Here is an 18,006-nt window from a genome sequence, read left to right on the forward strand (position 1 = left end):
CAGTAAGGGCATAATTAAAGTGCAAAAGGGGTTCAGAAGAGGCAGTCCCAGGCTGAAGCAGCTTTGTCAGGAGGCTAGTCCTGACTGCCACTGAGTAGGACACCCCATCTTCCATAGCCACAGTAGGAGGAGAAACTATGCCAGTGTCAAGGGAAGTGACCAGACCACTGGCTCACCAAGGTCCATCCACCACTCCATGGGATCGCTTAGCTTGTATTCTAAAGGGTCCAGCGACCCCTCCCATCTCTCACCCTACCCTAACCCATAGGAAAAAGGGTCAGGATCCGACATAGGGTGCAAGGCACCTGGGGAAGTCTGAGTCCGCTTCAAGTGACACCGATCCAGCTCAGTGTCGGAGTCTGCAATAAGGATGGGCTCAACACCATCCAGGGCACAGTCTGCATCCGGAGCGTTGGCATTGAAACCGGCATCGGGGAAGGTCGAGTTGGTATGACTGATGGCGGTTCAGATCCAAGGGAGCCTCCAGCAGCTGAGGCCGAAGTCATGAGTGCAGAACCCAAAGGGGCCCCTGCTGACCCCGTGGGGCCTGAACGCACTCCAGTCGAGTCAGACTACTCCAAGATGAGGTGCAAGGTCTCACAGAATTCCTTAAGTTGGGCAGGGGTCACTCTGGCTCAGGCAAGCTCTGGGAGATGCGGAGTCGGCCCTGACAAAAACCTCGAGTAACGATGCTCCCTTTCCCTCACCACATCGGGCAATGGGGCAACTTGTGCTTCTTCGACGACTTCTTATGCCTCGACTTAACGGACCATCCAGAGGACTTTGAATGGGAAGATGATGAAGGGGAGCTCCATGACAGTTCAAGACCTTCCTCTCAACCGAGCATGGGAATGACGAGGAGCCAAGAATCGGGCTGCCAGGAGCTTTAGGAGTAGCTCCCTCAAAGTTTTAGAATTCATAGCCTGGCACTCCGAGCACGACTTTGGGTCGCGGTCGTGCTCCAAACACCACAAGCACACAAGGTGCAGATCCGTCACAGACATCACCCGATAACAGGATCCGCAGGACTTGAACCCCGTCTTACAGGAAGTCATCCTCAACTCACCAGGAGTGAAAGGACTCAAAAATCTTTGACAAAAAGTTGAAAAAAGGCCAGCCAAAAAATGACTGAGGGGTATCTCTTCTTGGATCAGCACTGGCTGGTGTGGAAAGAAAAGAACGGATGTCAGCGTGCCTGGGTAGCACCTATCTAGGACCTGCAACATCATATCCAATGCACACAATGCCGACGACGGATGCATAGCTGACCAATGCCACTGAACGGTGCGAAGGGGTACTGCTCACGAAAGATCTCCACATCCAGATTGACGCCTGGGGAAAATTCTAAGGTAAGGAATCTGCAACTAGAAGTCTGCATCTGTCACTGCTGTGAGATCTGGTTGGGAAAGGAAGAGGGGCCTGCCTATGACCCAATCATACACCACTGCAGGTTCTTTACAGTTCCTTCTGAGATCTGGACCATGTCAGGGAGATTCTCCTAATGGTGCACCTACTGAAACGTTAAGTCCCATTGCAGAGCCCACATATGCCTTCTGGCTTGCGTCACTAGGAGGTTGCAGGAGGCCATGAGGCCCAGCAGCCTCAGAGTTAGTCTCACCAAAACTCAGGATAAAGCCTGAAACATCGGCCTCACGGCCTGAATATCCTGGACTAGCTGCTCGGGAGGATAAGCCCTAAACTGCACTGTGACCAGAACAGCTCCGATGAAAGGGAGCATCTGAGAGGGAGTTAGGTGTGACTTCAGCACGTTTATAGTGAACCCCAGTGAATGCAGGAGGTCTGCCGTAGTCTGGAGGTGGAAGACGACTATCTGGGGCGACCCCACCTTCAGCAGTCAATCATCGCGATAAAGGCAGACAGACACTCCTGATTTGCACAGATGAGCTGCAACTATCGCCATCACCTTGGTGAACACTCCAGGGGCTTAGGGTACACTTACAGTGCCCATGGCCTACTGTGTACTGCATGTAACATCTGTAGGCAGGACAGGATGTGAAAATAAGAGTCCTGCAAGTCGAACGCTACCATCCAGTCTTCTGGGTCCAGGGCAGACAAGACCTGTGCCAATATGAGCATCCTGAATTTCTCCTTTCGGAGGAGGACGTTGAGGGTTCGGAGAGCTAGGCTAGGGTGGAGACCCTTACTCTTTTTGGGGACCAGAAAGTAGTGGGAGTAGCAACCAAAGCCTACTTCTGGCACTGGAACCCTCTCTCTGGCTCTCTTAGGCATGACAGCCATTACTTCCTCACAGAGAAAGGTAAGGTCAAATGATCCTCCGTCAGCCAATTAGAACACTGAGGGAGGGAGGGGTAGTCTCGAAGTGGATGGAGTAGCCCCGCCAAAAAATCTGTAGAACCCACCTGTCCGAAGTTCTGTACTACCAGTGGTGGAGGTTATGGCGGTTCTTGCCACCAATTCAATGCCCATGATCTAAAAGGACAAGATTAGGAAGATTTGGAGGCTACAGCTGCATATATGACTCATGGGACAGAGAAGGATCTCATCCATGCAGAGGCTGAGAAGCTTGCGCAGGATGTGGCTGGGATAGGATTGGTGCGGTTGAAAATCCCTTCCATAGCCACAAAAGGAGAAAAGGGCAGGCTGGGGATCACTCAGGGCAGCTGCAAGGCCCAAGGTCTTGGCTGTCGCCTGTGAGTTCTTAAAGCGCTCCAGTGCAGAGTCTGCCTCATCTCTATATACAATTGCCATCAAAAGGCATGTCCCTGAGGGAAGACTGTGCATCCCCTGGAAAGCCAAACGTTCTCAGCTAAGTGTGGCATCTGAGCATCACCAGTGTGGAAAACAATCTGCCCAGCAAGTCAGTCATGTTCAAAATACAGCAGATGGTGAACTTAGCTGCATCTCTCCCATCTTTGACTGCTTGGGAGAGAATGGCACAGGTCTCTTCAGGTACCTGTGGCGGCACTTGTGCAATCCTGTCCCACAGTGTGTGGGAATACCAGCCCAATAAGAATGTGGGGTTCACTGACCGCAAGGCTGGTAGAAGAAAAGATTTTCTTGCCAAAGCTATCCAGCCTCTTAAGATTCCCTGTCCAGGGGTGCAGCAGGGAACGTGCCATGGTAAGTAGAAGCCTGGACCTCCAAGCTCTCCAGGGTAGGGTGTTGGGTGAGGAAGCTTGGATCCCCTTGGCAGTGGCAGGGCAGTAGGCAATTATCCTATTCGCAGGAGCCCTTGCGCTGGCCTTGGACCAGGTTCCTAGCAGGACACTGGTAAAGGCTTTGTTGAAAGGGAGCAGGGGTTCACAGGAGGAAGCTCTCGGTCGCAGCACCTGAGGGCAACTTGAGGATGAGAACCTCAGCTGCTCTCTTCACCACCACAGCTTAGGTAGCTCCCTCCTCTGTAGCCACAGAAGGGGGAGAAGGCATGCCGGCATCTGGAAACGTGTCCAGTCTGCTGGCATCACCCAGGTGCTCACATCAGTCCATACCCTGTTCTTTTTACTGGTATTCTAAAGGGTCCAGTGGCCCCTCCTATTCTTCCCAAGACCTAGCCCTTCAGAATACGGTGGAGGCACCAATCTAGGGACACAAGTGTCCTGTCAGGTGCGAAATCGGCATCAGTCGACACGGCTCTGTGTCCGATTTGGGGATCACAATGGGGATGGTGCTTCCAGCTGCACCAGGAGAACTGGTGCTTGGACCAGCACCAGGGAAGGTTGCAGTGGCACTATTGGCACCAGTCCAGATCCATGGAGCTGGGGTCAGTGCCACTGACTTAGAACCAGATGGGGCCCTCAAACCGTATGGGGCCAGAAGGCACTTCTGAGGGTGTAGTGAAATGTGTTTTTGACCACTGACTGTGATGCACCACTTTGCACCCGGATTAGCTAACTAGTGTTCACCAGTTGCAGACTACATTTTGTATTCAGTTTAGCTGCCTACTGACTTTATTGTAGCATTAGACAACGCCATGTTAAATCTGTTTGTACTTTTCCACATGGTAAACTGTGCTTGTTTTCGTGCTTTTTTCACCAAGGGGTTTGGTTGATAAGGATGTACTCAGACGGCAGGGTACGGCCTTGTTTTGATTTAGTATCTTGGGATTGTGGCCAAACCCCAACGTGTTATTTTCAAAGCAGACCGAAACTATCCAGCATGTCTGAATTTCTAAATGAGGGTTTTTTTCTAGAAAGCTCCTTTTGGTTCTTTAAAATATAATAAGACCCAGTGCGACAGCGAGAGTGGCCTCAATCAGGATTCTTAACGTCAGATGGCTGATATCTGTCCCGTGAGGATGGAAATCTTTCTTGCAGTCGAACGGGGTCATCACCTTGCTGGCATGAGAAAGATGAAGAGCTTGGGAGGCCCAAAGGTCATGAATTTTTACTTCATTATTTGATTTGCATTTAATATAATATAAATACATATATTTGCTGTGTACACTGCAGTGAAGGATCATTTTGGAATATTTTCCCATCATTGCTGCGACTATTTTGAAACGTGTGCTTTCAACATGCTAATCTCTTTTTAGGAACCTTGTGGTGAAATAATAAATGTCTTCTTTGAACTGAGAAGTGCATTCCAGGGATTTTTGTCAGCTCGATCATTAGTGATAGCAAAACAGAGGGGTTGGCCTGCTCAGAAATTAGCTGCATGGCCCTGTAAAATTCTCTAATTTGAGCGGGGGTCACTCCGGCTCCCGGAAAGGTAGGGCGGCATAGACTTAATCATGACATAGGCTCTGAAGAACCATGCCTCGAATAATGATTTTCCTTTGTCACCTCGGCCGATGGACGAGGAGAATTCAAAGTTTGCTTCGACTTTATGATTTTTTGTGCCTCTTACTAGAGTTTTCTCATAACTTTGTATCGGACTAAGAGGACTTGGGACTCCTGGAATGATCCTGAGACCTTCCTCTCGACCGGGACTGAGACCTCCAAGGAGTCACCTGCCAGGCCGCAGCAGCTTTAGGGACCTCTTCCTCAAAGCCTTCTGCACCACAGCCCAGCAGTCGCAGCGTGACGGAGTCGTGGTCGGTCTCCAGACACCACAGTCACACAAGCTGTGGGTTTGTCACGGACATGTTGTGACAGGCTCCACAAGGTTTAAAACCGGTCTTCCTCAGTGACATTTCCTTGATGCACCAGGAGGAAACAAAACCTCAAAAGAGATTGACAAAACATCAACAACAAAAAAAAGTCCTGTCAAAAAGTGACAGAGGGGTAGCTCTTCTCCAGATATTCGCTGGCTGAAGCGGAACGAAAAGAACTGATGTCCGCGCTGTGGTGGCGCCTATATAGGTGAAGCAAATGTCACTTCCTGTGCAGACAACGTGGCATGGAGCTGATTGACGCCATCTACCGATGGTGCAGGGGTAGTCACAAAAAGTCTTCTGGATCCATTCTGACATCTGGGGAGAGTTCAAAAGTAAGAGTTCTGCAGCTAGCATTCCCCATCAGAGAAATATATTTCAGAATGGTGGTACCAGACTAACATTGTCTAGCATTTGCTCTCAATATGTGGGATGATGAGGACAAGGTTGAGACTAAAGGACCTTAGTATCACCGATATAATGAATAAAGCTGACCAAGAGGCATACACAGAAGAACTTTTGAAAAAATGTACAGGAGAAGGTACAGGAGTTCAGCGGGACAAAGCAGCAGGCTGAGGTGTTGCCTTCGCCGGGAAGCAACGGACTAAGGGGGTCATTCCAATATTGGTGGGCGGCGGGCGCCGCCCGCCAAGCGGAAACCGCCAATTGGCCACTCCGTGGTCAAAAGACCGCGGAGGCCATTCAGACTTTCCCGCTGGGCTGGCGGTCGCCCGCCAAGGGAGCGCCCGCCGGCCCAGCGGGAAAGGCCCTGCAACACAGAAGCCGGCTCCGAATGGAGCCGGCGGTGTTGATGGGGTGCGACGGGGGTCGGAATCCCCATGGCGGCGCTGCTTGCAGCGCCGCCATGGAGGATTCTCCCAGCCGGGGCTAATCCGGCGGGAAAACGCCAGACCCGGCTGGGCGACCGCGGCTGATGCACCGCCAGCCTGTTGGTGGTGCTTCCGTGGACAGCCACCCTAGCGGTCTATGACCGCCAGGGTTGAAATGAGGCCCTAAGTCTCAGTTAAACGGTTGGTGATGGGGGAAAAGCTGAGAACAGGCGAAGCGAGATTCTCTGTCCGAGGAGGTCAAAGTCCTCAGTGAAGAGCCTGCTGCCACTGAGCGATGAAGATCTTTACCTCTGTACTTAGACATCTATTTGAAAACCTCCAGTGGGGCGAAGCCGCAAGCTGTAACTAAAGGCAGCGCCACAATGTCAGATACGCTCGCTGAGAGGTCCCACTGAACAAAATTTGCAGCTGTTGAGAAGAACATGGTTTGAGTTACTGTGAAGTCAGGCTGACCAAAGGTTTACCTTTGGCAGATATGGGAGGCAGGAAGGTCTGTGTTTTCGGTCTGTTCTTTTGCCACTTTTTGTTGAAAAGGTTTCCAAGTCCCAACATTTAGGGTTGGGCAAGAGCAACACATCTAACACCAGTTGCAAGGGTCCAGGACTGGACAGAGTTCATTTTGGGATGGTAGGAAGCAGAGGGGGTATTCACTCCAGCAGAGGTCAGGTGCAGGGTTTAAGGTCTTTGACCATGCTATGTCCCAGTAGCTCACCACAGGAGGCCCGCCAACTATCCTTGGAGACATTCTGGTAATCCTGGGTTTAAGCAGCAAGACAGACCTCAAGCAGCAGGGTAGTCCTTTGGGGTACAATGCAGTGCTTCTGAACTCTTCCATAGGTGCAGGAGTGTACTGAATATTTGGTCCAAGGGTCCATACCTGGTGACAGCCTTTGAAATGGTGGAATCTTCTAGGCTGTCCCCACATCTGGCTCTGGAAAGTTGCTTTCCTTTCCCTCTCCAGGCTCCTAGCCCTCTACGGTCATTAAAGATTTGCGCTCGGTTTCTTTGTGTATGCTGTAGGCAAGCGTTTGAAGTCAAGTGAGGCAGGAAACAGCTCCACCCCTAGCCATCCTTCTAAGATGGCCCATTCTGCTCACACCTAAGCCCTTTGAGTCTCACTGTTTGGAAAAGATACACAGCCAAACAAAGGGTAATGAACCAGGAGACTGACAGCAGGCATCAAATATTTAGGGCAAGAAAACTTCACCTTTCTGAAAGTGGCATTTTAAGAATTGTGAATTAAAAATCAGACTTTACCATTGAAGAGGATTTTAAATTACAATTCATTTGGAACCAAAACTGATATTTCTACCTCTTAAAAAACAAACATTAGCACTTATTAAATGAAATAAGGTAACACAATGTTTTCCTATAGGAGACATCCTCTTATTTTTTTTCACTACTAGGACATGTAAAATTTTAAATCACATGTACTAGTTTTTAACTACAATGCACCCTACCAGATTTACTTTTTAGGGCTGATCTACCTTAGGGGGGGGTGATATATTAAAAAAGAAGGATTAGGCCTGGCAAAACATTTATATTGTGAGGCTGAATTGGCAGTTTAAAACTGCCCTACAGGCTACCATGACCAGTCTGGGACATTTTTAAAAGTGCTACTTTAGCAGGTGGCACAATCAGTGATACAGTCTCACTAGTAGCATTCAATATACTGACCCTGGGTACATGCAGTGCCACTAGGGATTTTAAGTAGATTAAATGTGCAAAACAAGAATTTAAGGAAACAGGAGGGGTGAAGGCAAAAGGATTGAAGGAAGATCACACCAAGCATGTAAGCTCTAACATGTGCCCCACCCACCAGCTGAAAATAGAGAGAAGTGCCCATCCTCATGGGAGCTCTCTTCACTAAGGCAGAAGAACTTAGACAGACCATCAGAATTGGACTAGTCAGTCCCAGGATGGTGTTTCACCGCAAAGGCCATTCCCTGTAGGGAGATGGACCACCTCAACAGATTAAGATTCCCATCTCTCATCTGCATGAGCCATCAAACAAGCCTGTGGTCTGTCTGAACCCTGAAGTGAGTCCCAAACAGGTACGGTCTCAACTTCTTTAGTACCCAGACCGCAGAAAAGGCTTCTCTCTAAATAGAAATCTACCTTTGTTCTCTAAGGAGCAATCCCAGGCTGGTGAAGGCAATGGGTTGGGCTTGGCCCTCTTCGTTCAGCTGTGTGAGCCCAGAGGCTCGATCTACTCCGACCTTGGGAGTTTCAGGGGCAGGTTTCTCAAGCCTCTTGCCCTTCTTGGCAGCTACCTGGACAATTTGAGGGTCCAGGCCTCCTGGCTACCTTTTCGGGCTGCCATGGTACTTGTGGTCAGGAACATTCACTCAGGCAACCCTAACATCTCCAAGCGAGACTCGTGCTCCATCTCCTTCCAGAGGGTATGCGCTAAGTCATTTTAAAGCTGACAATTTACAGGTATGCAGGACTCAACTTCTTTCAAGGAACCAGAAACCCCACCACCCCTATACAAAGGGAATCAGAACCACAGGGTAGTGATCCTCATAGTTATCTGCTAACACAACCTGGTGGAATCTATTTAGGATTACCAGTCCGAGGATGCCAGATGACTTCTGGCAGTATTCACCCTGGTTCCGGTGGCTCTTATATGTTCCATCGACTGCCTATTGATGGTAACCCACTGACTATACTTGGAAGTGTTGCTGGAAGGCATGGGGGCCTTTGGCACGTCTCCTTGTAACCCAGGGACACTCAGGTAACCTCAGCACTATTCCCTCTTCCCTCACTCCCATCCCCCCTCAGCTAACAAGGACAACTTCCTTCTAACCAGCTACACTAGCCAACCCTGGTGTCTAGTCACCAGTGAGGGCTGGCCAAGTTTGGGGCATTTGGTGTCCTCCTTGATGTACCTATATCTGTAGCACTCATAACATTTGGAGTTTAACTTCTCGGACTTCTTTTTAGGGATTATTTTCAGGGAACCCACTCTTCTAGTCAGAGTTCGGGATTGGGTCTCCTTCTGCAAATTGATTTGGTGGCCTTTAGAGAACTTGTTTTTTGCATCCACCCCTATTTCTTCTAGTGGCGGCCATACCCACCCTTTTGGGGATCCCCCCCATATACCTTTGTGGTCACACTGGTGCTGACCCACAGGTCAGCTTGCTGGGTAGGTTTCCTATTTGAAGTGAGCTTGTTGTCAATTAGTTCTTTGCGCAACGCTGTAAAGCAAATACTGAACATGTTTTCCCTTAAAATAAGGTCATACTATGTTACTGCACCTGGCCTAACCACCCAGTGCCCTACAGGATTAATCCAAGAAATCTACCAAAGACTGGTTTGGCAACTTCTAGCTATCCCTGGATTTAACCAGAATTTCTCAGAGGGACGTTGAAGAGAAGAACACTGCTTTTGCGTGGTCCTACTTTACCTGGTCTTCCATTTCCAATGCGAGTAGTGTATCCCTCCCCACTGGAGGCATGTATTTCCAGTGATGTGACCCCTAATCCTTCTCTAGGATCCTGTGCATCCCCAGGGCTACCTCAAAGGTTGAAAAAAGGCATCAATATCACCCACCACCTAGCTAGGCACCAAATCTTGCAGAACATGGAGCCTACGGTCTCCATTGGACACTACTTTGCTGCCACCATTACTGTTGGAGTCTGAGCCTTTTTTTACCTTTGGGTTCCAGCTCCTTCAGACTCACCTCATGAGCCAGTATCAACTTTTTTTTCCAGCCAAAGCCTTGTCAGACTCAGCTTTCTCCTTGGCTCAGGTAATACAGTGAAAACACAGCATAAGATAAATCTCCAACCATTTTAGAAAAATAAAGTACATTTTAATGAATAAAATTACACAAAACCAATTAAACCCAATTAGTAGAACCAGAGTTATTTATCTTTAGAACCTTAAATAAAAAATAGCACCTAAAAAGATCAAAGAATGTACTGTGGGTATATGGTCGTGAAAGAGCTGGGCAAAGTAAAAAATTAAGGTCGACCGTAATGGAGTGTGGCTCAGATCCATCATGTGGATTAGGCACTGACCCTACTCACCTTTGGACTTGGAAAAGATTCTGAAGAGAAGTCTAGGAGAAGGAAGAATTCAGTGGGGCAGGGTAACTGGCTGCGCCTAGGAGTCACCGTCCTCGCCAGGGAGCACTACAGAAAGTCTTGGTAAAGTAGTCATTGATGGCGGTAAAAAGCTCTGAGCTGGAGAAGCTGTATTCTCAGGCCAAGGGGGTCGTCGCTGGTAGGAAGCCTGCTGCCTTTGAGTCAGTGAAGATTTTTACCTTTGGACTCTGACAACTTTTTGGAAGCTGAAAATCTCCAGCAGGACAAAGCTGCAAGCTACAGCCAAAGAGCGCTCCACGAGGCCTGATACTGTTGTCGAGAGTTCCTACTGATCAGAATTTGCTACTGCAGAAATAAATAAATAAATAATAAAAAAAACTTTTCGCGAACTACCACAAAGCCAGGTTGATCAGCCATGCACCTTGGGCAGATCAGCTGGCAGTTAGGTGCCAGTCTTCTGTTACTTTTTGGTGAAAGTTTTCTAAGTCCCAACTTTTGGCATTGGGTAGGAGCAGCACCTCTAACATTACTTCCAAGGGTCCAGGACTAGAAGAGCCCTACCTGGGAGGTTAGGACACTCCTTCAGAGGCCATGTGCAGGGTTCAAGGCCTCTGGAGCTTGTTTCGTCCCTGAAGCTCTCACAGGAGGCCACTCAACTAGACATTGGAGTCACTCGGATAGTCCTGTGTTCAAGTAGCAAGGAAGGCCTCAAGATGCAGGACATTCCTCTGGGGAGCAAGGTAGGCCCCAAGCAGCAGGGCAGGCCCATAGTGACAGTATGGCAGTCCTCTGGAGGAAAGAAGCATTCCTTCTGAAGTCTTCCACAGGCCCAGGAGTATGCTGAAGATTTTGGTCGGAGGGATCTCCTAGGCTACAGCCACAACTGGTTCTGGAAACATCCTGTCTTCACCTGCCAAGGCTCCAAGACTTCTAAGGTCACAAAAGACCAGTGTTCATTTTTTTCTGTACTGTAGGCATCCCCTTTTAATTACCAGTGCAGCAGGGAACAGATCCACCCAACCTGCCTACACCTAGGCCCTTTGTATATGAGAAAGGGGGGGAATACAAAAAGCCAGATAGCAAGGTCCCTGGTAGCAGACACAAAATGGTTAGTACAAGAAAATGCAAGCTTTCTGAAAGTGGCTTTTTCAGAATTGTGACTTAAAATCCAACTTTGCCATTAAAGAAGATTTTAAATTACAAATCATTTCAAACCAAAGATGATATTTCTACCTGCTTCCAAACAAATGTTAGTGCTTATTAAATGTTATAAGGTACTGAAAAACTAAGACGGGGTGGGGTGGTTCTTCGCTTCCAGGACCTGTAAAAGAAAAGAAAAAAACGTTGTTTTAAATGCAATGCACTCTTCGCTGTGGGATGTTTAGGGCCTACTTTAGGGGTGACATAGGAAGTAAAAGGAAGGTTAGGCCTGGTAAAAGGTTTATTATGCCAAGTCAAATTGGCAGATTACAACTGCACTACAGGCTTTAGGCATGCTTTTAAGTGTTACTTCAGTGGGTGGCACAGTTCCAGCACAGGGGAGATCAGGCAGACACAGCTATCTCCTGGAACCCTGAGGCTGATCTCACCTGGCAGAGGAGAACATTGTCCAAAGAGTGTTGCAGCCTGAGGAGGTACCACTAAGGAGCTGTCATCTGGCAGCGTATATGTGTGACTAGGGGAATGCAGAAAGCCAACAGACCTAGCAGGGGTAGAATCTTCAAAACTACAATCAGAGCTTCCACTGAAAACATCAGAATCATAGCCTGGATGTCCTGAATCCTTAGCAGAGAAGGGTAGGCTTGGAGTGTAGCCAGCACTGCCCCTATGAAGAGCAAGCCCTGAGAGTGCTCTAGACGAGACCTGGGCACATAGACAGAAAAACCCAATATGAACAATTGGGATGCTCCTACCTGAAGGAGTGCAACACCATTTGCTACGCACTGGCTTTTAACATTTAGTCCTCCAGATATGGGAACATGTGATTGCCAACATCATGAAATGGGCTGCTACCACTGCCATTACCTTTGTGAAGACTCAAGGTGCTGATGTCAAACCGAACAAGAGAACACTAAACTTATCATGTCTAGACCCTACCACAAAAGGCCGGTACCTTCTGTGGGACCGCAGCATCAGTCTTTGAAAATATACATTCTGAAAGTCAAGGGGCAACCTTCTGCTTCTAGTGCCAGAAGAACAAGTTACTTACCTTCTGTAACGAATTATCTGGTAGTGATTATCTAGCTGCAGATTCCTTACCTTAGAATTGCCTGGCGTCAGTTTAGAATCCAGAATTTTTCTGCTGAGCAATACCCTGCGAGCACAGTCGGGTGGCATCAGCGTCGTTGGAGCCATCTATGACATCACGGTTGTCAATATAGACGCCATCTTGGCGAGTGTACGTCAGTTCTTTTCCCACAACTTTCCATGCCAAAAGCGCAGAGTCATGGAAGAACTAACAATATTTAGTTTAGCTTTTTCAGTTGATTGAAGAAAACATTTTTACCTGCCTTTAAGAAAGGCAAAAATGGCAAAAACATATATACATATAAAAATATCCGCAGAGCGGGAGGCTTGAGTGGGTGTAAGGAATCTGCAGTTAGAGTGTCTACCAGATAATTCGTTACCGAAGGTAAGTAACTTGTTCATTTGATAGAGACTTCTTGCTGCAGATTCCTTCCCTTAGAATAGATACCCAAGCTATAATTTCTGGCGGTGGGTCTGAAGCATATATTTTATACCAGGAAGTCCTGCAGGACTGAGTGGGCAAAATGCCCCTCCCTTCTCACTTGCCTATCCAAGAAGTAGTGTCTCGCAAACGTGTGCAAGGAAGCCCACGGTGCCGTTTGGCAGATGTCAAGCACCGGCACCCCACGAGCTAACGCAGTGGTAGCAGCTTTCTCTCTAGTGGAGTGAGCCCGCAAGACCTCTGGAGGCTGCTTCTTGGCCAAAGCGTAGCTGATCTTTATACATAGAACGACTCACCGCGAAATGGACCGTTTCTGTACTGCCCGACCCTTCTTTGCACCAATGAGCCCACCAAAGAGTTGGTCGTCCACCCAGAACTCTTGTGCGGGCAAGGTGAACAATAACGCTCCTTTTGGGTCAAGCCGATGGAGACGCTCCTCTTCCTTAGAGGGATGCGGTGATGTAAAGAAGGTGGGCAGGGTGATATTTTGACCCAGATGGAAAGGGGTCACCACCTTGGGGAGGTAAGAGGCACAAGTTCTTAATACTACCTTGTCAGGATATATCATGAGATACGGTGGTTTTGAAGATAAAGCCTGCAACTCACTCACTCTCCTGGCAGATGTAATTGCCACCAAAAAGGCTGTTTTAATATTGAGCAGCCGGAGAGAACAGTTATATAAGGGCTCAAAAGGAGTACACATTAGGAAGGTAAGAACAAGATTAAGATCCCACTGAGGCATGACAAAAGGCACAGGTGGAAACAAATGCAAACACCCTTTCAAAAATCTTTGTACTATAGGAGACAAACTAAGATGGTTGATCGGGGAAAGCGTAGAAAAGCCGATAAGGCAGCAAGATAGCCTTTAAGAGTCCCTAAGGAGGAACCCTGTTGGGCAAGAGATAGAATAAACAAAAGGATATTAGAAAGAGAAGAAGAACGTATCAATAGACCTCTCCGTACAGTATGAAACAAAACGTTTCCATCAGCAGGCGTAAATCGACTTAGTAGAGGCACGCCTGGCTGCCAGAATGACATCACAGACTTTGGAAGCGAGGCCAGACCCTCTGTGTCTGATGGTACCATGGCCAGGTCCTCTTCCCGGATGTTGTGAAGCCTGAGTACGGTGGCTAAGCTGCGGCTGGCGTGGTACCACGCCCCTTCCGAAGTCTCGAAAGGGGAGAAAGACAGACTGCTGTCGTGCTGGTGCTGAAAGGCCCAAGGATCTGGCAGTAGCTCGAGAATCCTTGAAGCTCTCAAGCGCGGAGTCTGCCTTCTCACCCAAAAGGTGAGAGCCATCAAAAGGCATGTCCATCAAACTTGACTTGACATCCCCTGATAAGCCAGTTGAATGTAGCCAGGTGTGGCGACGTAGGGCCACTGACTATTCAATCGCTCAGCCCAGTGAGACGGTCGTATCCAATCCACACCTGATCGTAAACTTGGCTGCATCTCTCCCATCCTTGACAGCCTGGGTGAGAGTTACCCGCACGCCCTCTGGGTCCTGGGGCAGCATCTGTGCCACAGTTTTCCATAAAGTATGGGAAAAACGGACCAATAGGCAAGGGGTGTTTACTGACCTCAATGCCAGGCTGGAGGAAGAAAACATTTTCTTCTCAAGCTGATCCAGCGTCTTGGATTCCCTATCCGGGGGAGCGGAAGGGAAGGCACCATAGGAAGCAGAGGCTTGGACCACCAAGCTCTCAGGGGTGTGGTGTTGGGTCAGGAAATTAGGGTCACTCAGAGCTGGCTTAGGGCAGCGGCAGACTGTCCTATTCACAGGAGCCCCTGTGCTGGGTTTGGACCATGTACCCAGAAGGACGTCTGTTAGGGCCTCGTTGAAGGGCAACATCGGCTCTGATGTTGTCACCCCCGGTTGAAGCACCTCTGTCAGGATATTCATCCTGACTGGCACAGTAGGCAAGTCTAGGTCCAAGACCTCAGCTGCTGTACGCACCACCACAGCATAAGAAGCTCCCTCCCCCATAGCCACATTAGGAGGAGAGAGGATACCAGTATCAGGAGATGTGTCCAGTCCACTGGCCTCCCCTAGATCCTCGTACGAGTCCTGTTCTAGGTCATATTCCAAAGGGTCCTCAGATGCCTCCCATTCCTCTCCTGTACCTGGCTGTTATGAATAATGGTCAGAATGATCTGGGCTGAATCGGCGCCGAAGTCTGAGTCGGCGTTGTACGACATTGCTCCGGATCAGCTGGAATGAGGATGGGGCTACCACGAGTGGTGGAGCAAGTGTCAATGTTAGACCCAGCACTGGAAGAGGTCGACTGCGAGGGACCGTTGTCGGTCCGGATCCGATATCGGATCCTGGGGTCCTCAACGGCGCCGACGTCGAACCTGAAGGGGTCCCTACTGACCCTGAGGACGCATCCGAGGGTGCAGCCCGCTAAAAAACAAGACGCATGGCCTTGTAAGATTATTTTATTTGAGTGGGGGTCGCTCTGGTCCCCGAAAAAGGGGGAAGACCCTGGCAATGGCTCCGAAGAACTGCACTCAGAACCTCAATATTCCCTTGACACTTCGTTGGCCCACGGGTGTGGCAAAGTCGAAGTCCGCTTTGACGTCTTCTTGTGCCTCTTACCTGAATGACCAGACAACCTCGAATGCGAGGAAGAGGACTTGGGGCTCCAGGAGCGGTGCCGCGACCTCTCCTACTGCAGGACCGTGACCTTCTCATAGTCCCGCCGACCGAAGACGGCTGTCGGGCCGCAAGAAGCTTGAGGGATCTCTCCCTCAAGGCCTTCGGAGCCATGGCCCGACAGTCGGAGCACGAGGTGCAGTCGTGATCCTTTTCGAGGCACCAAAGGCAAACTCTGTGCAGGTCTGTTACTGACATGGTGCGATGACATGCACCACACGGCTTGAACCCAGTCTCTCTCAAAGACATGCTTCAAACAATCAAAAAGGTGAAAAAAAAAGCCTTGTCGAAGAAAAGGTAGCTCTTATCAGGATCTGCGCTTAACCTGCGCAGAAGGAAAAGAACCGACGTACACGCGCCGAGGTGGCGTCTATATAGACAACCGTAACGTCAGACGGCTCCAACGACGCTGTAGACGCCACACAGAGCCAGACAACACACGCAGATTCGAACGACGCCACCTGACAGCGCGCACAGGGTACTGCTCAGCAGAAAAATTCCATATTCAAAGCGGACGCCAGGGAATTATAAGGTAAGGAATCTGCAGCCAGAAGTCTCTATCAGATCAAAAGGTGCAGAGACAGCATCTTTAACTTCTCCTTGCCTAATTAAAGTTCAAGAGCATGAGGTCTAGGATTGGACAAAGACCGCTGTGCTTGAAAACCAGGAAGTACAGGGAATAGAACCCTTATACAATTCCCTGCTCTGGCTCCGAATCAAACACTCCCTTCTGCAGTAGGAATGCCATCCGCTGCTGTAGTATTTAAAGATGGTCCTTCAACAACAGGTACTAGCGGGGCAGAATACACCTCCTAGGATCTTAAGGACCTACTGATCTGAAGCTATGGCTCTAAGATGAAGATCTGGAGGGCAGACGTGGTTCTGAAATGTGAACAGCACGGTGAGCAGTGTTCCTCACCAGCCATGAAGAGCTTGGTCTTGCACTCCTTACATACCTTTAGGGACAAGAAGTGGACTCTATATGACTCCTGGGGAGGTACTGTGGGATTTCCAGTGCCAAGATGGAGTTTGTGCTCCCGGCCGGCATGAGAGCGCTGTGGTAGAAGCTTCTAGACCCACTCAGATGCCTAGGATACACAAAAGTTATCTCCAGGTTGAAGTGCCCATCAGAATTAATCAGCCCTTTCGTAAATGTAATAAGAAGCAGAATGCAAATTATAACTAAAATGAACAACATTAGTGTCATAAAAGTAAGGTTTTGTTTAAATATCTACCTGGTATCTGCTTATCCTTTCCTGCTTGATGACTTCAAACTTGCGCTTCAATTCACTCTGACGTTCTAGCCTTTTCTGAGCTCTGCCTACATAAACCACTCGACCATTTATCTCTTTTCCGTTCATTTCAGCTACAGCCTGGGAGAGAGAGAAAACATGTCTTAGCTCCAATTAACCAAACATGGCAATTAAACCAATTAACCAAACATGGCAATTAAATGAAAACTTAATCTAACCGTGGCCTTCGTACTTAGTTTTTGAACATAGCTACATAGAGGTGTCCATATTCCATAGGAAAAAAATGTTCTATGCCCAAATATTTTAAACTACTTCAAAAAACATAAAATATATTGTGCGATAGTTAAGTAAATTGGGTTAAAACAATAGCTATGCAGTATAGCCTCACCGCTATAGAAAGCTAAAAAATAAATATATATATATATATATATATATATATACACACACACACACATACATACACACACATATACATATATATATATATAAATACATTGAATATACCTTATAATTTATTTTAACATTACAGTACAATACACAGCTAGCACATATCTATGTATAAATGTAAATAACCATGTAGCCAAGCCCTGCATCTAACCACCACAGGTTAACTATGTGATGTTACAATTTAAAGGATGTTATTTTAGGCAAGTTGAACTTTGTCAAGGGCTCAGAACACTAAAATATAAAAAGTGGGCCTACTGGCTTTACCAAGGGGTCAGCATATAAACACACATAAAGCAGACCTACTGTGTTTGTCAAAAAAAACACCAATTTTATCATCATATGTATATTTCAATAATTCACTTTTCATAATGTTTAATGAGTGATTTTCATATATTTTGCTCAAAGTTTTATTTAAATAAATAGCGTTGAGTCTTTCATGAATTTTCAGCCAACCAAATGCGGTAAAAAAAAAAAAAAACACACACACACACTAGAAGGCTTGCGCTTCAGATGAAGAGTAGAGCTTTCCAGCTTGGAGAGCTATTAGAAAAAAAAAAAAAAAAAAAACTATATATATATATATACATACATATGCACACATACATACATATATACACACACACACACACACACACACACACAATAAAGATATACAGAGAGAGAGAGAGCTCTCCTAGGGTTATGGATTCAAAGACCCACAAAACTTAGTTTTTTTTTTTTTATGTTGCACCCCTTGCAGCCTTCCACAACATTAAAAATATGCTTGGTGGTGTCTTGCCCATTCTAGATGCACGGTAGGATTTAAAAAAATAAAAAATAAAAAACACACAGGGCACTGTTGGGCGCTCCATGCCGGAGCAGTGACTAATAAATGAGCAGCTCCTTCTGTTCAATTAGTAATTTCTACAGGTGTCTGTGTGTTTTTTTCCTCCACAGTGGTCTACCCACATGTGGCACCCTACAACATGTGGTATGTTGAGGGCC

General features: G+C 47.8%; 1 protein-coding gene across 1 annotated transcript in view; it reads right to left on the reverse strand.

The window, feature by feature from the left end:
- Window positions 1–18,006, reverse strand: part of PABPC1L (poly(A) binding protein cytoplasmic 1 like) — a 428,971-nt gene that overhangs the window by 217,017 nt on the left and 193,948 nt on the right. The window contains exon 7 of the mRNA XM_069243541.1: window positions 16,558–16,695. Within this exon, the coding sequence (XP_069099642.1) occupies window positions 16,558–16,695 (138 nt within the window). The remainder of the gene's footprint in view (window positions 1–16,557; window positions 16,696–18,006) is intronic.

The sequence above is a fragment of the Pleurodeles waltl genome, chromosome 7, assembly GCF_031143425.1.
Source record: "Pleurodeles waltl isolate 20211129_DDA chromosome 7, aPleWal1.hap1.20221129, whole genome shotgun sequence".
NCBI classification, from domain to species: domain Eukaryota; kingdom Metazoa; phylum Chordata; class Amphibia; order Caudata; family Salamandridae; genus Pleurodeles; species Pleurodeles waltl.